Source organism: Sorex araneus, chromosome X (genome assembly GCF_027595985.1).
Source record: "Sorex araneus isolate mSorAra2 chromosome X, mSorAra2.pri, whole genome shotgun sequence".
Classification (NCBI taxonomy): Eukaryota; Metazoa; Chordata; class Mammalia; order Eulipotyphla; family Soricidae; genus Sorex; species Sorex araneus.
Window position 1 is genome coordinate 275612184 of NC_073313.1, and position 25411 is coordinate 275637594.

The 25411-nt window shown below is 38.9% G+C and overlaps 1 protein-coding gene across 25 annotated transcripts in view; it reads right to left on the reverse strand.

Annotated features, from left to right (window-relative positions):
- DLG2 (discs large MAGUK scaffold protein 2) overlaps positions 1-25411 on the reverse strand; it is a 1649366-nt gene that overhangs the window by 163517 nt on the left and 1460438 nt on the right. For all 25 annotated transcript variants that reach the window (XM_055122503.1, XM_055122502.1, XM_055122499.1 and 22 more), the window contains one exon: positions 6913-7027. In XM_055122503.1, coding sequence (XP_054978478.1) covers positions 6913-7027 — 115 coding nt within the window. The remainder of the gene's footprint in view (positions 1-6912; positions 7028-25411) is intronic.

A 25411-nucleotide genomic window follows, 5' to 3' on the forward strand; every position in this document is an offset into this window, starting at 1 on the left:
TTAATTGGTGAATTTAGACTATTGACATCAAGGGAGATTATTGTTACGGGATTTTGTGCCATCTTTGTGTAAGGGTTTGTCGTGCTTGTAGGGGTTCTTCTTGTCTTACAATAGCCCCTTAAGTGCTTCTTTTAGGCTTGGTTTTGGTCTATGAAGTTCCTGAGCTGTTGTTTATCCCCAAAGTAGTGTATGATTCCTTCGAGTTTGAATGAGAGTTTGGCCGGATAAAGTATTCTTGGTGAAGTGTTGATTTCATTCAGTTTTTTCACTATGTCCCACCATTCCCTTCGGGCTTGGAGGGTTTCCTCTGATAGATCTGCTGTGAATCTAAGGGATGCTCCTTTGTATGCGATTTCCTTCTTGGACCTTACTGCTTGCAGTATTGTGTCTCTCTGGATGATATCCATCATTGTAACTATGATATGTCTTGGGGTTTTTCTGTTAGGATCTCTTTTAGCTGGCACCCTTCGGGTGCCTTGAATCTGAATGCCCGCATTGTCCAGCTGTGGGAAATTTTCAGCAATGATTTGTTTGACTGTGTCTTTTTCGTTGGGGTTGGTTCCCTGTGGTTCTGGTAGTCCAATGATTCTAATGTTGTTCCTCTTGAAATCATCCTCTAGGACTCTGATTCTGGCCAGATCTATTTTGAGGTCTCTTGCCATGGTTTTTTGTTGCCTGTAGGCTTCTTGCAGCTCATCTTCTAGCATACTGATTCTGTCTTCCGCTGCAGTCATTCTATTGTTGAGGGCAGCCAGAGAGTTTTTGATTTCATGTACCGAATGCTGCATTTCTTTTTGTAGGTTTTTTATTTCTGCTCTTATTTCTTCCCGTATTTTGTCGGCTGTCTGTTGTATTGTTTCTGCCAGGTCCCCCTTTAAGTTGTCAATCTTTGTATTGAGTTCATTGAACATGTTGAGGATTTCAACTCTGAATTCTTTATCAGAGAGGTCAAGTTTGTAGGAAACGCCAATTGTGGTTTCTGGACTCCTTTGATCGTCCTCTGCTTGCAATGGGGATTTGCGGTGTTTCTTCATGTTGTTGTGGTGGTATGGAAGAGGGACCTTGAAGATGAGTATCCCTGTTTCCTCTTGTTGCGAAAAAGGATTGTGGATAGGCTCAGTCAATGGTGGTTGCCTTTTATTTCCCCCTTGTAGAACCTGGTCTCCCACTGAGATGTTCTTTCAATCCTTCTGTGAAGTCTTGTGTTTTATTGTCTTACTGTTAGCAAATAGCTAGGATGTCAGTGTTGGACACGATGCTGAGTAAACTATCTGCCGCCCACTTTTCTTAGGCTACGCCCCCTGACGATTAGGCCACGCCCCTTTTCCACATCCCAATGGTGGTCAAGGGGCTGGGGGTGGAGACAGAATGGCTGAGGCACTTGGGGTCAGCATGCCGCCACTCGGCTGGCAGTCCGGAGGAAAGGCGTATCTTTGGTCTTTGCATCATACCAGGTAGTGTTCAGGGTCTTATTCCTGTAACTGTGCTCAAGAATGATACTGGAGGTACTTCAGAGGCCATATGTGGTGCCAGAGATTGAAGCTGGGGCGGGCCACAGGCATTAGGACACCTTACCTCCTGTGCTATCTCTGTTGGCCCAACAGATGAGTTTTAAATACCAGTAGTCTTCTTGGAAGATTTTACTGTATGGTGATATAGCCATGTTGTAAAGATTAAAAAGAGGATAATAATTCCAAGAAAGATAAACATCAGATAATGACAGTTACAACAATGCTGGCACACTATCTGAATAGCCCGCAGACATGGATTATGAAGACCTGAAGGGAAAGAGCATGTTGTCACTAATCTTTACTGTCTACTGCAGATGGCTGCCTTGCTGGTTAAGTACCAAATAAAAGCTTGTTGAATGAATCAATGTGTAAAATAAATGTATGTTAAGCAATAGTGCCAGAGGCTGAAGTAAATGCATCAGTCACATTAAAGCTTATAAAACTTAAGTTGTCTGCAAAGATAGCAAGTGTAAGTAACAAATGTTTTTAAAAAAGGTCAGTGTAGGGCAGTGGATAGTTCAATGTGGGACATATGCTAACCTATGTTACACTAACATACATAAGGTCCTGAGTTCAACCCTTCTTCACTTTAAGTAAAAGGACTACAAGGCTCTAAGTTAACTCATAACATTTTTAAGAATCACTAAAGATGCTAGTGCATTAGGAAATAATGAAAGTTTCAGATCTTTCTAAATTTAAAGCTTTTCAAAACATGCTTTATTGTGATTGTCTTCCCCTAATCTGTCTCCCTTATTAGAGATGAGTTTCTTTGGGGCAGAAAAAAAAAAATGACTTTCTCTCTGGGTCATCAGAGTCTATCATAGGTCTTGGCATAAAGAAAGTACTCAAAAATAGAAGCTTGTATTATTTATAATACATAAATAAATTATAGCAATTGATGTTTAAACCCAAATCACAACACAGAATAATTCACTTGAATTTTCTAAATCAATACCTTCATTAGCAAATGAACATGTGCCAAGTCTCTCCTTGACTTTTGGTGACCTTTATCTCCTTGGTAATGAATTTTCTTTCTTCCTTTCCCTCATTCTTTCCGTGTCTTGGGTTCTCTCTTCTTTTGAAAAAGAGGGTCTTTCCTTTGCTACCTGTACGTTTGTAAATTACTCTAATCTTTTGAATCTCTGAATTTTTTCTAATTTTTTTTCATTTTGGGGAGTTTGGAAAACATAGTTAGAGGTGCTAAAATGTAGAATCTGTAAGTTCTGCAGAACTGTAAGTGGCGTTGAGGCTTCAAATCAGAGTCAAGGCAGCTGCAGCTGATACAAGGCCAAGTGTCTGGTCTCCTGTGCTTTGTCTCCTGCCCCTTTCTCAGGGAGATTTGAACAAAACGTTTCAGTTCTACTAATAACAGGACAAGCCTTGTTTTTGTTTGTTTTGCTATAGTCATGCTTTCACAAGGGGGTAGGTAAGAAGGGGATGATCTACCTTATTGCAAAGAGATTTCAATATGCCCACAGGGAGAGCCTTGAGGCATGCACGCAGCAGTCTGTGCAGCAGTTGTATCTAGCTTAAGAGCTCAAGTGTATCCACAATGACAAAAGGCTAATGGAGCAATCTGAAAAGAAGTTAATTTAAATTTCTAACATTGTGTCTATTCTGAAGGGTCTACAACTATGTACGTTTCACAAATCAAGAAAAATACCAGAATTCATACATTATTATTAGTCACAAATATCAACTACATTTGTACAACACTGCTGAGACACAAGCACCTTGCACTAAAGTAAGAGAAAAATTTCAAAGGAAGAAAAAATGACAACTTGGTTGGAAAATAAGGAGGATTGGCTCAAGTTGAAAACGTGCTTTCCTTTTCCCTTCCATACTTCCAGGCAAATAAGTTGCTCAAACAAGGCAGGATCGTTTCTGGCAGGGAATTAGAATGCCTGTGTGGGGCTTGGGGCGCAGGGCCGGTACATCCTCATAGACAGAACAAGGCGAGAATGTCTGTGTATGTGCGGGTGAATTAGGGGAAAGCGTGCGACTCTGTGAATAGGAAAGATGAGAATGAAACTCTGAGCGGAAGGTGGTCTTGTGGTGCAGACAAATGTCCTATCAAATCAGCTAAATTCTTTAAATTTTACAAAACAAGACAGCTGCTTGGTTTCTGCTTTGGCCTTGGCTGTAACAAGTATGAATAATAGTAAAGGGCGCTGAAGCCATAGCATAGTGGTAGGGCATTTGCCTTGCACATGGCTGACCCGGTTTGGTTCCTGGCATACTCCTGAGCCCCGCCAGGGGTAACTCCTGAGTGCAGAGCCGGGAGTAACCCCTGTGCATCGCCGGATTGACCCAAAAAAGAAAAAAAAAAACTAAAGAAAATCTTTATATTTTATAGTACAGTGTATCTTATATTAAAAACTCAGAAGATGTGTGTTTTGATTTTTCCTTTTAGCTAAACTATTCCTTAATTCAAAACACTGTCATTGTGCTTGTATAAATAGATTAGGAATTTTTAGCCAAAGTGGATTCAAAAATCTATGTCACATAAAACTTGGGGGTGGGGTGGGAGAGGTGAGGGTTGGGGAAGGCAGTGACAACCAGGGAGGTAATGATGTGGAGAGAGCATGCCATCCTTTCTCTCCTGAAACCTCAGTTTCCCCTCTGTACATAAAACAACCTGTGAGAGCTAAATTTCCTTCTTGCCCTGGAATTACATAAAGCTAGGCAGAGCAAAGAGAATTACTCCAGGGTGTCATTCTCAGATTCAAAAGGCATGCTAATGATCTGATATTTATATAATCAGAGAAACCCTGCTACGAATTTGAGAGCAACTAGCTGACTTGCTAAAATAAGCCCAACCAACTGGTACTAGACTGATTCAAACATTCTAGATTAAAGCAAGCATCCCTGTGAACATCCAGTTAGACATACATTTGGCAGTAGACACAAAACCAAAACCAAATGACAAAGGTACACATTTCCCAAAATATTTTTAGTAAAAATCCCCTATAGGTCTTGCTAACTCATTTTGTTGTATTGTTTTTTGGGGTGGGAGGTTGGGATCTATTTCATTGAATTGCACAGAACAAGGTCAGGAAATCCTTTAATTTCTTTCCCTCTGATTTTCCTCTATGTATGGTCCAAAGCCCTCCTAATTCTATACCTATTAGTTAAATGCTGAGCTCAGCCCATGCTTATAAAATAAGCATTAATAATTGAACATAGGGAATCAAATACCACTTTTGTATATTGTAGGGGACCCATTTAGAGAATTTCTCATAGATGTGTCAACTCTTTTTGAGCCTCATTTAAAGGCAGTTTCCGTGTAATTCAGCCTCAATTACTAGAATTTTAAGTTAACATTCATTATTTTTAAGTCTTCATCTTTTTTACATGTCATCATTTTATTTAAAAAAATAAAAGTTTGGCTTGGATTAAAACTATTTTTTCAAATAACTCATTAGTTTTCCATAGTATTCTCATATAATTTCATTTAATTTCCCTATTATATAGGAAAGGAACAAGGTACTTTTGATATATTTTCAGCAATTTTCCAGTATACTGCCATTTTTATGCACTCCATTCCTTACTTTTCACTTGGTCATTCCTTCCTTCTTTCCTTCCTCCCTCCCTCCCTCCCTCCCTCCCTCCCTCTCTGTCTCCTTCCTTCCTTCCTTCCTTCCTTCCTTCCTTCCTTCCTTCCTTCCTTCCTTCCTTCCTTCCTTCCTTCCTTCCTTCCTTCCTTCCTACCTCCCTTCCTTCCTTCCTACCTCCCTTCCTCCCTTCCTTCATTTCTTCCTGAGTGCTACTGGATGTGATCTCAATCTACCCACTAAATATGTATATGTATACATATATATGTGTATACATAAAATCATAAAGGTCAATGATACAGGAGGTAAACAAGAATAGTCATTTTTCATATCTGAGACCTTACTACAAGACTTATTTTAGATTGGGCCCCAATACTTCACCAGATTATATTGAAATACATCAAAATAATTTTAAAGAATGCAGTTATGGACAAATTTGGGACGTTTATATTCTGATTTTTTCTCTTTGGTTTTGGAGCCACACCCAGAAGTGCTCAGGGATTATTCCTAATTGTGTGCTCAGTGATCATTCCAGGAAGCTCAGGGGACCACATGGGGTGCTAGGGATGGAACCCAGGTCAGTTGTGTGCAAGGCAAGCACCTTATCTGCTGTACTATTGCTCTGACCTTTACATTTTAATCTTTTTAAAATTAAAACATCAGAACTTCTGTGGTGCCTAATTGCTCTGGAATAAGAAAGGACTCAACAAATCAATATCGTGAAGAAACTGTTGCCTTCCAGAACCTTTCTCCTTTCTTGGCCTTGCTATGACTCCCCAACATGCACAAAAGAAACCTTTTCAAAGAGGAATCAAAGTAGGAGAGCACAGACCTCATGTCGGGAGAAACAGCGAACTGTCAGGTGGTGTCTAAGGAACATAGGTCAGGTCGGATTTGAAGACAGAGCAAGGTGGGGGTAAATAGTGAGGATGACCAGGTTATTCCACTGGTGCCTTCTAGCCATTAGTTACAGATCGCTTAATTCTTTAGCCTATTGATCATTTATTTTTATAAGTATAGAACACACTGATGAAGTATACTTTGGAAAGAATATACAAAGCCTGTGTTAAGAAGAAATGCATGATGGGAGACTTGACTCAGTGGTAAAGCACATGCATTGCATGTAAGATGCCCTGAGTTTTATGCTCAGCATCACACCACACACACACACACACACACACACACTTATAAGAGGAGTGTATTATAGTTGAGTTTGATGGCTATCACACAGTTAGCTGAGTTAACTATGAATATAAAGTGCTGAAAAGGCATTTCTAGTTCAAATAATCACTTTTTAAAAGCAAATGAATACATATTATCATTAAAGTTACTTTATGGTCTGAAAAACTATTGGTAATAAGATACTACAGAAGAAAATATTTTCACCACAGCTTGTTTGCTGAGGGGAAAATGCTACATAAATTTTTTAAAGAGTACTTCCAATTTCAAATCAACACACAAAAGTCAAAGCAATATTTATTCCACAGGTCAGGAGATGATACAGAAATATTTTCCTCCTATACTAATGGGAGGAACATGTCCATGGCCTTGGACCACATACTCAATTAAAGATCATTCAGAATTGAAAAAGTTTCTTTGTCATTACTTTCTACAGCTACCTGTAGCTTTCTCCTGAATCACTGTCAAAGAATAATTTGTTAAAAGCAATTAATTGAACTTAATAGCATTTCAAATATTTCTTCTAAAGTTGATGTCTCATAGTGGTGTATTGATGAGCATAGGTTAACAGTAATGCTTTCTCCTTTGCAACCAGGCACATGTCTCCATCATGTGCCTAAGAGGGCTTGTTAAAAATGAACATCACAGTAAAGAAGGTTCTTGCCTACCTGACATAGAGGGAGCGTTTCTGATTGGTTCGCAGAGATCCAGACCCAGAGCTCATGCTGTGATTCATCATCTGCTCTCGTAGGTCATGGATTTTGGCCTCAAATCGAGCGTAATCTGAGAAAGGAAACAAAGATAGTGTGAGAATTGCTGCTGAGCAGTCAAGCACCTTTGAGCTTTGCTATTGGTTTCCTCACCACAAAACAGAGGTGTGCAACTCTAGAGGGGTCATCTACAAATGTTGCTAATTATTTATTTGTGGCTATTTGTAAGAGAAGAAATCAATTATTTTCAAAAACATAACCAGAAAGAAAATCTTCAAATTCCCAGTATGGGAAAATCCATAGAAGGGAGTGGTTGGTTTAATTGCACACAATCAGGAATTCTTTTTTTTTTTTCCTTATGGGTCCCAACCAGCGATGCTCAGAGGTTATTCCTGGCTCTGCACTCAGGAATTATTCCTAGTGATGCTTGGGGGACCATATGGGATGCCGGGGATTGAACCCAGGTCGGCGGCTGCATGCAAGGCAAATGCCCTACCCACTGTACTGTTCCTCAGGCCCCACTACCAGGAATTCTTATGGTGACAAAAGTGTCCTCTGTTTTAGCTCCAGTAGTGGACACATGTACGGATACATGTGATAAAATGCATAAAACTAACCAAACACACGCAAATGAATATAAATCAAACAGCTCTGAAACAAGATTGATGAATTATGCTCCTGTCAATATTCCAATTGTGACAATGCACTGCCACTACTATGTGTGCAGTATGGGAACATAAAAAAAGAGAACAACAATAGTGTTTCAGTGTACAAAATATTACCATGAGGAGAAACAAAGTGGAATCTTGTAACAACTGCATGTAGTTATGATTTCAAAGTAAAAGGTTTAATTTAGAAAGGGGTGGGAAAGAATGCCCTTTCCCTTACCCCTCCTCAGTCTGTAGAATTACCACTATTATGGGGTTGACAAGAGTCCTGGAAAATCAAACATTTGATGATCAGGTAGAAAACACCATTTAATTTTGCAAACTTTTCAATGGGGGCACTGCTAAAGGCTGATAATTTGTAATTATACTTCAGCTCTATCATCTGAATTTTAGGGGCCCTCCTCTGTGATGCTGAGGCACATTGGTACTATGCCAAGTGGGACTTAGGAGGGTTACAGTGCTGGATTCAAAGCTAGTCATATATATGCCAGACATGTGTGCAAGTGCATAGCTCCATCAGGTGTGGCCCAATAACCACTCCTAGATGTGGGTACAGATAATTGAGCAAATAGAGGTCTAATTCATGTACTTTTTCATAGGGAAAATATTTTGCAATTTGTTAACCCAATAAAAATAATAGTTTTGAAGATCTGTATTAACACTATCAGCATTAAAAAGAAATCCCAACAAACAGAAATAGTTCCATAATTTTGATGGCACTTCTACTATCATCTCTGAGGCACATCATCTGATCAAGTCCAGATTTAAGAAAATCCAGAACTCAGAGAGATAGTACAGGGGCTAAGGCACTTGTCTTACACAGAGCCAACCTGGGTTCAATCTCCAGCACAGAATATGGTCTCCCAAGCACCACCAGGAGTAATCCTAGAGCACAGAGCCAGGAGTAAACCCTAAGCACAGTCACATGTGACCTCCAAACCAAAACTGAATAGAGCAAGAATAGAACAACAAGGAAACTTAGTAGGGGCTGGAGAGAGAGAGCTCAAAGGTGTGCATGCTTTGCATCTGGCCTAGGTCTATGTTGGATTATAGTTCTAAACATTTTAGGTTTAGCATTGGTTTGCCATTTCTCCTCCAACCTTTCTCTTCTGCCACAAGGAGTTTAGGTTTACTGAGAAACACCCATCACAATGCTTCTGAGGCACTCCCATTTCCTTGGTATTTATCTTTAACTTCTCCTGTGTGCTCTGTTTCCCCTCTCTGTTAATCAGTTATTTCCCCTAACCAGACCCTGTGATTTGTAAAGTCAAATTCTTCAGAGATTTCTGGATTTGTATTTGTAAGTGAAATACTGCTTTCCTCTTTCCCTTATGTTCTTTGCATAGTTTATTTTAGAGCAATGTCCTTTTTTGTTTAGACACAGGAAGACAGTTAATGCTATGCTTTTATAACTTGGGAATTAATTAACTCTGAATAATATTTACTCCTGGGCATCTTTTACATTTACTCAACTTAAGCCTCAGTTGCCCTTAGTTCCTAGCACCACAGAAGAGGGGGTGTCCCAACAACAGGACCCAGGGCAAGTGGTAAACAACCCTGGCATCAAAATGGGACAGGCCATGTGGCATAAAGCTTATAATAAGTTAAGAGAAGATCTTTGTCTTAGAAGAGCTTCCGTGGAAGGAAGGAAGGGCTTTCATATGTTGATGATGCTATCACACCTATGTGGAATTACAACCCCTCTCTACCCCTTGGTGATTTTCTCTACAACTGGTCTGAGGGAGTGAGCTGGGGGAGGAGGAATTTGGGCTTTGAGTGAGACTGGAAGGAGGCAGAGGAAGACTAGATTGAAATAAATGGCAACTGATCACCAACCAGCGTAGGCCCCGTTTTCTCCTTCTTTCGGCCATCACCATCAGCCATCGGGGTGGGAAAGCTGCCTGACCATCGAACACATGCAGAGAGAGCCCACACTTATTTTGTGAATACACAGTATGGAACCAAAGCACTTCCAGGAATGTCTCCCAAAGGCAGAATCATAAGTAGCCCTTGAGCACTACTAATAGGTGGGGCCTCCAAATAAAAAATAGTGAAGGGAAAATCCAGTTAATAAAAGGCTTATTTTATCCAGTTTACAGACCAAAATGCCATTTATGTAAATTAAAATTACTAGTGATTCTTTTAATTACAAAAAACACACCATAAAACATTTTAGTCCTCAGTAGATTTAGTAAAACAATTTTATTTTCAATTTAATTTATTCATAACGTTCATAAAACAAGAATGATTAAATGAATATAGTAAAAATAATAGGCTTAAAGTCAATTCATAGTTTTAAAAAAGAGACCCATAAACTTAATGTAAATTCACTTTACTGTTATGAGGCTATTATGAGGATGGGTTTCATAAAAGAAAAGCTCTGATCGTGATTTCCAATAACAAATAGAAAGCAATGATCTCTGGATGACAAATGTTTCTGAAAGCTTAACATCCGAAAGATAAAACCCTAACAGATGATGAGGAACTCTGGTGCTTTAGTAAAGTCAGGGGTTACCCAGCTTCAGAAAGCTTCCTGTTTGAAAAATTGAAGAAATAGTTTTGAATAATTAAATCCTAAATTATTAAACAGGCAGAATACACATATAACCTAAAATCTATTGGCCTTATGCATTTATTTCAATCTGTTTTAGCAGCAAAACACTTATTTATAACCACTGATCTGATTCTGTATGCAGATTTAAATCATTTTGAGCAAGTCATATTTTCTTGGCATCTTCAGAGTCCATTAATATTTATAGCTACCACATGGCACAAGGCTTAGTGCTCCATGGGAATTACTTCATTTCTTCCTTAAACTTTTCCTAACACGATGCCCGCTGGTGTTATAAAGATTTGAATTATTTGGAGAACAAAATTAAAATTGAGAAGGTTTTGTTGTCTTTCCACCCTTCTTACCATTTCTTTCTTTCTTTCTTTCTTTCTTTCTTTCTTTCTTTCTTTCTTTCTTTCTTTCTTTCTTTCTTTCTTTCTTTCTTTCTTTCTTTCTTTCTTTCTTTCTTTCTTTCTTTCTTTCTTTCTTTCTTTCTTTTCTGTTTTTCCCTTTGTGACTTTTTTTCCAAGGGGGTTAGGCCACAACTGGCAGTGCTCAGGAATTACTCCTGGTCTAGGGGCTCATTCCTGGTGGTGCTTAGTGTGTCCACTGAGATGCTAGGAAGCAAACCCAAGTCTATGCATGTAGGGCAAGCATTCCCTATAACTAGGGCAGTCCTTGTGAGCAGGATAGTAATTTCATTAGAGCAAAATTTTTAGAGCAAGATAAAGATAAATGATGTATTCCAATATTAAAATGTGTGTACGTGCAAGGAGGGAAGTAGAAAGCCAAATCTTTAATTTTTGAAGACAAAAAACTTATAGTTAGTGATGTTTTAGAAACAAAAGAGACCAGGCCCATAAATTGTGGAGTATACTGAAAAGTACATTTTTAAAAGCATGTTTAAATAACAACTTAACATGACCATATCTATTTTCTCTCAATTCCTTTTCTTTATCCTATGTTCTTTCACTTCTATGCCCTTTGTTTCAGAATATATTTCAATCAAATTCCTAACATTCAAGAGAATGTTCAAATGAGGTTTTAAAGTTTTCAATCTTATGTCATTTCTTTTTGTTTCTTACTTGGTTTACTTTGGGGCCACACCTAGCTACCCTCAGGGGTCACTCCTGGCAGCAATTTGGAGACTCTGAGGTGCTGGGAACTAAACTTGGGTCAGTCTTGTACAAAGCAAGAACCTTACTTGCTGTAATATATCTCTGCTCCAATATTTGCATTATTTAAAAGGAATTTATACAATCAAGTACCTGCAATAGGCTAGTAGTATCTATGTGCTACGCACTTTTAAAGCTTTATTTCTCCTAACAAAACTTTAAGGTAAGTATATTATTTTGGAAAGGAGCTTAAGAAAGTTTAACTAACTTCACCAAAGTCACAGAACTTGGAGGGAATAGAACTCACTGGATCGTGCACTCTGTCCTGGATCTTGATGAGGCTATTTCCAAAACAGCATCCTATTCTAACCTACAGATCTGGAGGAGCTTAGGCGTCCCTCTCTATTGCTCCCATCTAACTTATTGCCTGTGCTGTTCTACTTTGCTCCATTTAAAGCTCTTCTGTGTCTCTTCTTTCCCCCAAACTTTGGGCTATCATATTGTCATCTATTAACACAGCTATTTTGCAACTCACTTTTAACAAGACAGAATCTCTGGAAATTCATTTACAAGGTGCAACACTCTGAAAGGTAATAATACTGGCTGAGACAGGGACTGCATTCAGAAAACAGCACCTCATTTTGTCTCACTTTACATGAAAGGTGCCCAGTAAAAGATGCTTAAATTACAAGGAAGGTGTTTTACATGCCTGGATGTTCTTAAACAAGAAGCCCATCACTGAAAACCAACTTCTAAGCCAACTTGAGAGTTCTTCAGCTTGGTTTTTTTTCCTCTCTTCAATGTATATGTTAGGCTAATATTTTTAATTTCCATGTTCTTAGGTTTCTAAACACAACTACTGACTAGATATATTTGTATTGAAATCATGTCACATGTTTTCACTTGGATATTATAAGTGACAAATAGGTGACAGGAGAGACAATTTGGGTTATACAGATGAAGGCAGCATTCTGGCCCTGCCATGTATTAAATTTGCTTTATTGCGAAAGTTATTAACCTATCTGGGCTCAATTTTGTCACAAATAGAATGACTGTGTCTGCTTCACACAGGGAAGAGTATGCAAGAGAGATGACGATGAATATAAATGTTTTATTCTAGGTAATGACAACTAATTCCCATCTGTGATTCAACACCCAAGCTTGCTCATTGTGAAAATCAGAATCAGCCCCTTTATGAGCTAAGTAAATGGAAACCTGTATCTGCACCTAAAGGTCTTGATCTCATTTTTCCTGTTATGAACAGATTCTCTACGAAGTCAAAGGAGGAGCTGTAGGTGGTCATATGTTAGGACCTGGCCCAGCATGGATTATTCACCATGAATTAGAGAGTCTGAGATCCTCCCAAAGATTCACAGTGATCTGGAGGTCAGAAGACTGCTACTCATTTTCAAAGCTGCTGTTGCTTTCAGAAATATCAATTTCAAGCATTTGCTCCACCTGAGCAAAGGAGAGAGTCTGAGTACTAGTCACCACTGAGAGGGGCTTTGCCATGCTTGTTTCACTTGCAGTTTGTTACAGGTGAACAAGGAGATTTAAATTACAAATCCACACCACTCTTCACACAGAAAAGACGTTGCCTCCTGCAAGGGCACCAAGGTTGTTTGTTGCAACAGGGTTAATCTAAATGGATTAAGTCTTCCCAACTGCTCATTTTCCCAAGGTTCAGGTGGCCAGTTTGAAATCTGTCCAGTGGAGCATGTTCTCCTGAGAGTGAGTTTACGGATTTCCTCCAACATTAGTACCTTTTCCTCTGACTTCCAATATCACTAGAAGAAGCAGTGAGCAAAGTTAGGAAGACCATGCCAGGTGACCAATTCTAACTAGCATTTGTATCATTTATGCCCAACAGGGCCCTGGGAGGTGACTGAGCCTCAGTTTACTAATTTGCAAACTGAGATTCCTCCCACACAGTGAGATTTGGGAATCCAAATGAAATTCACCATGAAGTATTTTGTAGATGTAGGCCAGTTGCTGCTATTATTACTGTGATAGCTCTTACCAAAACAAATGCTTCCATAGTTTTCATGGCACTCATGGGGGCAGTATTTGGGCATTCTACTATTGGCTCATTCTGGCCTCTGCACAGCTTGAACAACTAGGGAAGTTATTGGACTGTAAGCACAGTTCTGGTCATCCACCCCACACCAGCTGCTGCCCTGCCAACTGATTTATTTCCTTATGACAAGGGGAAAGGTTTAAAGGGACCAGCTGTGTCACACCTGAGCAATGACGATTCTCATGGAAAATGAGAATTATTTTTCTCATTTTCTAGAAGCTCCTGGCTGGTTACAGGCTAAGGCTGTCTGAGCTTTTGGACATTTTTCAATAGGACTGGGGAAATTTTTAATTGTGTGTCACCTATTGTCATAATACTATTCCACCTGATCTCCAGGGTGTCTGGGAGCAATGCCAGAGGACTCTTACTTTTGTTCTTGGCACAACAATCTGCTCTCTCCTCAGGGATAAGATACTGGTGAATAATTGTAAACACTCCCCTTTCCTTGGGGAAATATACTCTTTCCTTTATTCAGTGAATATTTCTATAGGGTTTGTTGTGTGGTGAGCACAATTCTAAGCACTGGAGATAGCAAACCCACTGGGAAAATCTTTGCCTCAAGAGGTTCATAGGCTGATGCAGAACTGTATTGGCAGCTCAGGTTTGGGAAGGTAAATTGCAAAGGGTAGCTGCCACTGGAGTGCTGTATTCTGTACTGTAGGTACATTGGGTTCTCTCTGGACGGTCATGGCTCTTTGTATTTTGGAAATTACGAATATGTTTAAAGGGAGAAGACAAGTTGGTGAAGTCTTTGTTATAATGATAGATGAGAAGAAAAACCAGGATTTTGAGGTTGCCTCCTGGAATTAGATGTTCAATTTGAAGCATTTTTTTCTTTTGTAAAGCAAGGAAATCCTCTCTGCCCCTGCACAATCTTGCTGAGTATCTAATATAATGTACACCATTTTAATCATTCAAATCAGGATAAAAGCAGCATTAATTATACTTCTGTCACTGTTGTTTTGTTTGGAGGCCACACCTGGCAGTGCTCGTGGGCAGAGCTCTCCAGTGCAGAATTTAGCGATTTGTCCTAGTGATGCTGGGAAACTATGTGTTGATGGGGATCATACCTGGGTCACTTGCAAATGAAGAACGTGCTTCAAACCTTTGAGCCATACCACTAGTCTCAACACTTATCCCCCCACCCCAATGAATAAACTCAAGACTCATTCTGAGTTCACAAGCTAAAATATGTAATTAGAGATGGAAAGAGGGTGAATCTTAGAAATAATGTAATATGATAAATCAAGAAAAACCCCATACAAATATGTTACTATCCTCTCCATTTGACTTTTAAGCAAACACACATAAGAGATCAACAATCACCGGTACTATCCTAAGTCCTACGAATAAACAAATCAAAAATTCTTTTGTACAACCAGAAAATATAATTTATCTATTTGGAGCAAAAAACCTAAGTAATTCTCTTTCTCTCTCTCTTTTTTAGGGTCACAACTGGCAGTTCTTAGGAATCCCTCCCGGTGGGGCTGAGGGACTATGTGGAGTGTCTGGGTTTGGCAGTATGCAAGGCACTTGCTTTGCCCACTGTGCTCTCTTTCTAGCACAAATAGCTACCATTTTATTATCTTTCTCTTGTCTTAGTTGCTCTGAGATTTCAGAGTTAAACAGGCACGGAAGGGGCCCCAATCTTGTTATATGAGGCCTTAGAGACTTTTAGAGAAACTTTGTTTTCTGACTGCTTAGCAAGTAATTCTTTAATATGTCAAATGAAGTCAGAAAGGGTGTTATTATTCTGAACTGCAGTAGAATTCCATTTCCCTTCCTATATGTGCATGAGAATGCCTTCCTGTCATCAAGAAACTGACCTCTGACACCAAAAGATATTTTTAGTGGATCTCCCCAGGCTAGTCATTTGCCTAAAGATTTACTAACCCATCACTTCTACCCCAGACCTAATTCTCCTCTCAAGTTACTGGCTTGCTGCTGTGCTGAAATGGTGACATGGGATTTTCCACTTTTAAATTCTTTGGCTTACATCTGGTCCAAATTCCAAATTCTCTCTCTCTCTCTCTCTCTCTCTCTCTCTCTCTCTCTCTCTCTCTCTCTCTGTGTGTGTGTGAGAGAGAGACAGAGAGAGACAGAGATGGAGACAAAGGCAGAGAAAGAGAGACAGAGAGAGAAAGAGACAGAGAGACAAAGACAGAAATACAGAGAAAATTATATAAAACAAACAGATTAGAAATCTAATTCACAAGGTTGGAGTAATAGCATGGTGGATAGGGGCTTGCACAAGGCCGACCCAGGTTAGATTCCCAGCATCCCATACGGTCTTCTGAACACCGCCAGGAGTAATTCCTGAATGCATGAGCCAGGAGTAACCCCTGTGCATGATTGGGTGTGACTCAAAAAGCCAAAAAAAAGAGAAAATTGAGTTCACTAGGCTGGAGTGATAGTGCAGGGGGTAGGGTACTTGCTTTGCACACACAGACCTGGGTGTCATCCCAGGCATCTCATATAGTCCCTTGAGCACCACCAGGAGTAATCCCTAAATGCTGCCAGGTATGGCCAAAAAACAAATAATAAAAAAATTGAATTTACTAATTCAACTTGATCCTGGAATTCTAAGGAGAGGCAAGTTTGCTAGCTTTTTTGTATTCCTCAAAGGAAGGTGGTGTGCACATATCTAGTAGTAACCATTAACTGGGTTATGAACAATGTGGGGGCAATGCATTGTAAATAATTTTCTGCTCCCTTTGAAGCACAATGTGACACATTGTTATGACATGCCATCACATAGTTGATAAGTGCTAATATAATATTTGCAGGTGGGTGAGTGAAAAAAAGACCTCCGGGTAAGATCATTGCTACTTCCGTTTGTCAGATCTACTATGGAGTAAATTAAAATGTTTAGTACAGATTTAGAAAAAACCCATTGAATTAAAGTGTGTTGTTTCCTCATTTTTTTCTCAGTCTCCCTCCCTTCCTGCTCTGCACCCTCTTCCACTCCATCTTTTACTCTCTTTTTCTTTGGCACCTTTTGGTTTGACTAGAACAGTCTTGTACGGAACTTGGCTGGAAACTCTTTAAAAAGATTTTCCCAAATGTTCAGGAATTCTTTAATGTGTTAAATGAAGTAAGTTTTATAGGCAAACAACAGTATGAATCTCCAACCAGCTATTTCATACAATGTGTTTAACTGAAAATTAGATACATCAAATTTCAATTTGGCTTTATGTAAGCTTTGTTTTATGAATGCATGAAGGCAGATTTTCTTTGATTATAAGGATAATTGCAAGAGAGTCAAAGAATCAGCAGAGACATTGATATGCATTATTTAATTTATTTATTTTGGGGTTTTTTAGAGATTCCTGGTTGTGCTCAGGGCTTCCTTCTGGCTTTGAGCTAAGGTATCACTTCTTGTATTCTTCTATAATAATAATTACTTTAGTTTTTTCCAGCAAGAAGAGAGGGTAACAGTTTTATCTAATTTTAGAATAGTGTAGGGGAAGATATATATATATATATATATATATTATTATTTTTTTTTTAAAGAGCAGTCTGTAGAGGTAGACAGGCACAGGAAGACTCCTTGGGTATGATTGAAAATGTACAAATATTATTGTTTCCATGCCAAATTATTATTCTTTAATACTTTAATAGTGTTTTTTTTTTTTTTTTTTAAGAAATGCCTGCTGTGCTATCAGTATGTATATGCCAGCAGGTAGGGCGTTTACCTCGCCTGCTGCCAAACTGGGTTGATTCCTCTGTCCCTCTCAGAGAGCCCGGCAAGCTACCGAGAATATCTCACCTGCACAGCAGAGCCTGGGAAGTTACTTGTGACATATTCGATATGCCAAAAACAGTAACAACAAGTTTCACAATGGAGATGTTATTGGTGCCCACTCAAGCAAATCGATGAACAACAAGACTACAGTGCTACAGTTTAAGAAATACATGCACCTGTTATCTGAGCAGATAACTCACTATTCTTAGATATCGGGACAGCATGAAGAGCAACTATCTAAGCACCAATTTCAATTACAACTGGAATTTCAGTATCTGCAGTGCAGTATCTCTAAGGTGTATTGGTAAGACTCAGTCAGTGAAAAGGCTTGGATCAATCTCAACATACTTTGCAAAGTAGGTTTTTACTTGGTACATAAGCAGTGTAATTCTGAGTAACTCAAAACTCTGCTGAAAATATTAGATCAGACTTTCTTTTGTTGGTGTTGGATCTCCAGAGATAGGACAACTTGTGATTTCATATTGTAGCACTCTGCCCCATAAGCACAAATGTTTCAGGATTGTTCAGGAGAGAACAACCAGTGTGGACACCAAGGTCCCTGATTCTGCAAGGACTCAGTGCAGGAATTCTCTCCCACTGGAGAGAGCAAGGCTATGGCTCAGCAGATAAAAATAGGCTGAAAAAGGGAGCATGTCACAAATCTAAACTTATATAACTTTAATGGACTGGGTGCCCCTACCCTTTAAAAGTTCATCTTTCTGCGTGCCAAAAGTAGATAATAGACCAAACATGATGATCTCACAGTGTCTGTGCTGCAAGCCATAATGACCAAAATTAGAGAGCGAGTATGGGGAATATTGTCTGCCATGGAGGCGGGGGAGGGTGGGGAAGGGAGGGTATACTGGGATATTGGCGGTAGGGAATGTGAGCTGGTGGAGGGATGGGTGTTTGATCATTGTGTGATTGTAACCCAAACAAGAAAGCTTGTAACTATCTCACAGTGATTCAATAAAATAAAAAAATAAACTACATACTATTTAGTGAGAAAAAAAAGTTCCATCTTTCTTTTGGTGGTTGTTAAAATGCCATCTTTGCACTTCAGAAACACAAAACCTTGGACCAGCAAGAGAGTACAGTGGGTAAAACACTTGCCTTGCACTTGGCTGACCCAGCTGGGAGTGACCCTGAGTGCAGAGTTAGGAGTAAGCCCTGAGCACTGCTGGCTGTGGCCCAATGCTTCCCTACCAAAAAAAAGTACAACAACCAAATATCGTGTGAAAACTAATTAGGAAAAAATATTGTCTGTATATTAGATCCAAGAATCACTACTTTTAATTCTGTTGGGTGTGATAAAAGTATAGAACAATATTTTAAAAGTTCTTTTTATTGTTATTGTATTAAAAAGAGACAATGCTGATATTCCCATTAAAATACATCCACCGCGTTGAAAGATTCTACAGTGGATAGTGCACTTGCCTTCCAGGAGGCTGACCCCAGTTTGATCCCTGGCAGCTCTCATGGTTGCCTGAGCAACCAAGGAGAAATCCCTGAGCACAGAGCCAGGAGCGAACCCTGAGAACCTCTGGCTATTGCCCCCAAACCAAAAATAAGCAAAACTTTTTATTGGGGGTGGGGAAGGGGGTATTTGAGACCTATTCAACAAGCTCAAAACTTGTCCCTGGCTCCATGTTCAGGCATCACTCGTGGAGGTGTTCAGGCCCATATGGATGCCAGAGATCAAACCTGGTGGGCCACATGCAAAGCAAGTGTCCTAGCTACTGCACTATTGCTGTGGCCCAGAAATAGAAAAACTCTTGATTGCTATTGATTATGGGTGATCTATACATGAATCTGTTTCTTATATGTTCGAAAATGTAATGACATTAAAACCCCGACAACACTAGGCAGTGTTCCTCGCTCGTGTGGAGAACAGCTGGCCCTGCTCTCTGTCTTTTCCACTAGCGGCCCGGGAGTGTAGCTCCGACTTAGTTTCCTGAGAGTAGCAGACATGCAACACCCTGCAGACCAAGAATTGTGTTAACATTCCATTAGGTAAAACTATGAAAGTGCTAAGCTGTTCTATTGCAGCTGCTAAATCAGCAAACATTTTAAGCATTTTGGCAAGGCTCTATGTCAGACTTCATGACCAAGTGATTAAAAGGTGATCCCTGCACTCTAGGACTTTTCTTTCTTTCTACCTAATATATACATTGGTTCCCACAATGAGGTCATTTCCACATTGAGCTCAAGCTCTGGATTTGATTATTGTTTGCAATTCTGTAAGGAAAGGAGACAACAAGGGTACTGCTTGACTCCCCAGATTTTTTTGGTCTCTGAATCTCCCCAATTCTTCAATGTCTCAGATTCTAACTTTTGTGATTTTCTCAGATACACTTTTTTAAATTTACATTTTAAGAATTTTATCACAGCACCATGACTTATAAAGTTATTCAAATTGCATTTTAGACATACACTATTGCAGCACTGATCCCACCATCAGTGTCAATCTCCAGTGACCTTGCAATTTTAAGAATGATAACAGACAGAAATTTGATATTTTCTATTTAGGGTTATCATCAAAAGAAATCCAGTTTCCAATGGAGGCAAAAGGAAGAATTCTCAGAGTTATGGATTGAGAAAGCATTTATGCTAGCATTTAATTTAAGATTAAATCCTAAAACAGCAAGCTAAATTGTTCTTCAATCTTAAGGTTACTTTTTACTCCTTGAGGTGCTATGTGTTCCTATTTGTCATCTTCATCTTGCAAATATTTTTGGCATATAACCAGAAAACTCACAATGGGAAAAATTCCAAAGTCACCAAACATGCAAACAGGAATTGAACAGAACTTCTTCAACAAAATTGATGGTAATAGGTCCTATTCAGTTTAATGAATTCCATGCTTCAAACATATTTTTGCTTATTTCACTGATTTTTCTCATAAAATAGTTCCATGAAATTATTTTTTGAAAAATATGTGCAAAGAAATAAATTCTCTAGATATACATGAAATGAAATTGTTATTTAAGCAAAGATACATTAACTCTATATATTCCTCCACACAGTAGTATTGTTTACTAAGAAATAGGAAGTCTGAAATGACAAAAGTATGGGACTATTGATTGTCTTTTAGGAATATATTATATGTGTTCATAAGTATGGACAGTACAAGGAAAGTTTATTTAATTTTTAAAAATTGTACAGGTGATGTACAAATTAAGAGGTGATGAAGATAGAATGGAGTAGAGGGAAATAAAATTTGGGGGTGCATGAATAGGAGGCTTCACTGATTTATTTACTGTGGTATATGATAAAGTGTCAAGGGTCCTTCAGGTCTTTCAGGCTTTGGTAAACTGATTGAGATGAGAATCAAAGGAGGTGCTCTTGAGGGAACAAAGGAAGTGACATAGATTCCATACTGAGTCTGAATTTGAGGACCAGAAAGACTATGCACTGTTCTGAAGCCAGACTTTCAAAAGCCGGTGACTGGAGTGGAAGGAGATCTAAGCTTAACAAATGGGGCAATATATATACCATGCAGTTTCCTTGGATTATGGCACTGTTTTGACAGCACTGCTACAATTACAGGACAGGGTTGTGTGAAACATAAACTGATCTGATTCTTGTACTCTCTAAACCCATAATAAAATGGGAAAATAGTAGAAGTATGTATTGAAGTGAACTTTTGTGGAAAACACTTTTAAATATATGCTAGGGCAAAATCTATGTAAGTAGAAATGAAACAGGCAAATGTTAGCATTTTTAAAAGTAACTCCAAGTATGCTGCCTCTGGATACATAGTGCTTATAACTGGCCTCATGTAAACCAGAAGGGTGTGGATAAAGCTGACTCAGAACCAAATGTCAAATGATTTCAGCTTGCACAATGGAAAACTGAGCATTTGGAAATAGGTAACATGGCTGAAGTCCAATTCTGGGCTTTGTTAAGCATATCTAGGGGACATTCTTTGGGTTGGTGTTTGTGCTTCACTCCATGAGCTAAGAATTGATGGACAGACATGCAATTTTCCTCATTATTTAAACCCAAACAACTGTTTTTTTTTTATCATTCCAAGAAAGTAGCCTTTTAAATACAATCTAATTGTAGTTGCCCTATTTAGAATGAATTACTAGATTAACAAAAACTAGTAAAGCCTGTTCAACCTAATAGAAAATACAGTAGCACAGCAAATTTTATCTGACATATTTTGTATTCCTAAGGAGTTAGAAACAGCTTCAACAGAAAGATAAGGTTTTTGTTTGGTGTTGTTCTGGTTGTTATTTTTGTTTGTTTTGTTTCGGAGGGCTGGTGTGGTGGAGAGTTGGTCCACACCCAGTGGTGCTCAGAGCTTACTTCTGGCTCTGCACTCAGGGATCGCTCCTAGAGGTGCTCAAGGGACCATATGGAGTGCCAGGGATTAAATTGGATTGGCTGCATGGACACTGAAGTATCACTACTTACTGTATTATCACTCTGACTCCAAAAAGTAAGTTTTCATCAGTTTAGTAATTGTAGTTCAAATTTTTCCCATTTTGAGGTTCTAACTCCTTTTTAATTTGTTTCAAGTTTTATTTCATAACTAGATAAAACTTTCCTATTCCCTATGTAGCCCTTCAGACGCTGAAAGAAAAAGAAAGAAGAAATAAAAGGCAATGAAAAGAAGAGAAAAGTCTCATTTTTCCTGGTAATTTCCTTATGTAAAACATCCTTTCCTTCACATCCTTCAACTGTTTCCATTAGAACAATTTGTGTGGCCTGCTTCGAATGTTTTTTCACAAGTTTCTTGCCACTACTGATGCTAATTTATCATTGTATTGCTTCTCCATCCCATTGTAGATATTGATGGCTCAGGCTGCTCTGAGTTGTTTCTTATTTTGTCATTCCCAGAATTATGTGTGTCTGGTTGGTTGTTGAGACATATGAGAAATATTTATTGTATACTCATCTGTGGGCCTGAATGAATCCAGATTCTAACTCCCTCAGGCACTCTATTTTCCCCATGTGTTTCTAACCAGGTGATTTTTAAATTTTTTCCCTTTTATTGAATTACCGTGAAATACAGTTACAAAGCTTTCATGTTTGAGTTTCAGTCGTACAATGATCAAACACCCATCTTTCCACCAGTGCACATTTTCCACCACCAATGTCCCCAGTATCCCCCTCCCCTTCCATCTCTTCCCCTGCCGCTATGGCAGACAATTTCCCCCATACTCTCTCTCTACTTTTGGGCATTATGGTTTGCAATATAGATACTGAGAGGCTATTATGTTTGGTCCTTTATCTACTTTCAGCACACATTTCTCATCCTGAAGGATTCCTCCAAGTGGCCAGGCTATCTTTATAGAACTAAATATGACACTTCAGAGTTATTGAAGACACTGAATGCCCCAAAGCTTTTTCTTCTCTAAATGTTTGTGGTTAACAGCTTCTTTTTCTTAATTCATGGATATCTCATTTCCTTAAGCACATTAATCTTAGGTACTTTTCATTTTTATCTACTTTCTGATCTTGTACTCTGTATTCTTTTTCATGTGTTCTTGCTTTGCTGATATTCTAAAATATTTGGTCATCCTATTTTGAAAGTTCAATTATAAATAAGGCACAAGGGATCAGAGATACAGTAAAGCAGGTTAGACACTTGCTTTTCAGGCAGCTCCAAAACCACATAAGGTACCTTGAGCCCTGCCAGTAGTGATTCTGGAGCACAGATCTGGGTATAAATACTGAGTACCTTTTGATATGGGTCAAAAACTTAAGAGTAATGAAAGGCACCAAAATGCTGATTGGAAGCTCTATGCACATTGACAGGGATTGTCAGCTAGTAGTCATCACTATCTAGAGATAAGCTGGAGTATGTTTATTTTGGAGATACTTAAATATCAAGACTTTCCATCTCTATTGAGAAGACATTTTCATTTTCCTAAAATTCCTTAATATCTTTTCATCAAGATTACAAATCTTGTTGTCCAACTTCTGGAGGTAAAGAAAGAGAACCTGGGCTCAGAGGGAAGTCTCAATAGTCACCACTTCCTTTCCCTAAGACCCTGTTCTCCATATAGAATCTTAGTCCTATCCTGATCTTTTCTGATGCTCCTAGGCCAGAGATTCTCTGGTTAAATCTCTGAAGACAAAAAGTATTTCCTGGGGAAGTTAGAAAAAGGGAGTCTATGTCTACAATTGTTCTTTATGAGACTTCTGAAAGATAATTTGTGTTTCAGTCCTTCTCCACATCTCAACCTTCATATTTCCAAGGTCTCTAAAACCTGATTTTCAGAAATCAGCATTTTCCTCCCCTAGTTTCTATACTTCCCTTGGTTTCTATGTTTTTATTAGTTTCATATCTCTGTGATGGATATTAACAGCTCTACTAGTTAATTTTCACTCAACAATCTTTCCAGTTCACGAAATCTTGTTCACAATTCTTAAATGAATTGTCAAGACTAGCTTTGTTTTAGTGCTATAAATTATTATGCTTAAATAGTTTGTTTCATTGTGGTGTTTTGTGTTTGTTCTTTGTTTTTGTAATTTTGTTTTTGGACAACATCCAATAATGCTCAGGGCTTATTTCTGGTCTCTAGAATCACTCGTGGCAAAGGTCATCGGACCACTGAACTAGGATCAACCTTGTATAAGGCAAGCACCGTACCTGCTCTACTAGCACTCAGGAACTACGTAGTGAAGTTTTGAAAGTCAACTTACAGTTATCATTCAAACCACCAAATTTAATAAAAAGCTCAAAAATTATATGTAATGCTGTTAAATTTAACCTTAGCAATTTCTTTACACCAATCTATGTCATCAAGATCATATGGGCCCTAGGTCTCTTTTGTCTACCTCACATGATCTGTATCTCCAATTCTTGTGATATCTACAAAAGTGAAGGCAAATTAGGGCTGGAGTGATAGCACAGCAGGTAGGGCATTTGCCTTGCACGTGGCCAACCCAGGTTCGATTCCCAGAATCCCATATGGTCCCCTGAGCACCACCAGGGGTAATTCCTGAGTGCAGAGCCAGGAGTTACCCCTGTGCATCGCCAGGTGTAACCCAAAAAGCAAAAAACAAACAACAAAAAAAGTGAAGGCAAATTAGGTTAGATAAACTAAGATTTGTTTATTTTATATCTTTTAGTTTTTATTAAAGTATTTATAACTTCTCAGATTGATAGAAAATTATTACATAACTTTATCTATCCATCCATGAGAAAATATACTGAAAATAAAAATAAAAGTAAAGTTTTTTTATTAGTGATGCAGGTAGATAGATAGGAAAGGGCCCATGGCAGTGAAATTTGTAGGAAGTAATAAAATGAAAAGCCCTAAGGCAGCAAAAAGCCAGCTTGTAGAAAGAGAAACTAAGACCTGTTAAGACTTTACCTGGTACCAACAGACTCAGAGAAGGCTGGACACCCCCTCTGAGAGAAACTCCAGCAGGAATAAAGGCCACGGAAAGAAATTTCAGAGAGAAACATCAACTACTCCCAGTTTTACCCTCTTGGCAACTACCCTAGCAACGAACTCTTACCTAGGTAGAAGCCTCATGTGGTGCAGATTGGAGAAACCCTGAACAAAGAAAACTGTGTATATGCTGCCCGAGCCCTTGTGCTGCTTGTACCCATGTGGCCGAGCACATATGGCACCTGAGCATATGTATCGCTTGCATCTCTCCTCTTGAGATGTGTACTAGGGCTCTTTCCATCCTTTGGAAAAAAACTCACTCTTTCTCATGAGCACATTACTTTCTCCTTTTTCTCTCCTCCTTCCCTTCTTTAAAAGCCTCCAAATAAAATCTGTTTTTACATCATGGCTTGACTACTCCTTAAATTCTTGCCTATGACATAGGACAAAGACTGTAAGGGCTAAGTAAGGTCTAGGACTGGCTTTCTATTCCTGAAAATAGCAATTTCTTGCTCCAGCATGATTCCATGGCTCCCTAAGAAATTGGGTGGTGGGGATTAATTCCCTTACCAAAAATACCAAGGAGATATTAGATGTTGCTTGATGGCCACCTCCTGGGGCTGGCAGCTCTGGCATCTATTGCACAGGGACTCATCACAGACTTTCTCAGCCTAGCCTTCCTGGCTGGTCCTGGTGTGGCAGAGAAGGATGGAGAGAAAGTGACCGTCTCTCCTCTTTGCCTTACAAAAACCACCGGTGGGGGCCCACAGATTTCATTAGGATGGCACAGAAAGTTGATTATAGGGGTGGTGAGAACTATATACAACTAGAGGTGTTAAGCAATACCTCTAAAATTCTATAATACTGTAACTAATAATAAGAGATAAAATGGGAAAATAAAATCTTAGGTGACATAAGCAGACAAACCAATCAAGCAAATAAATTA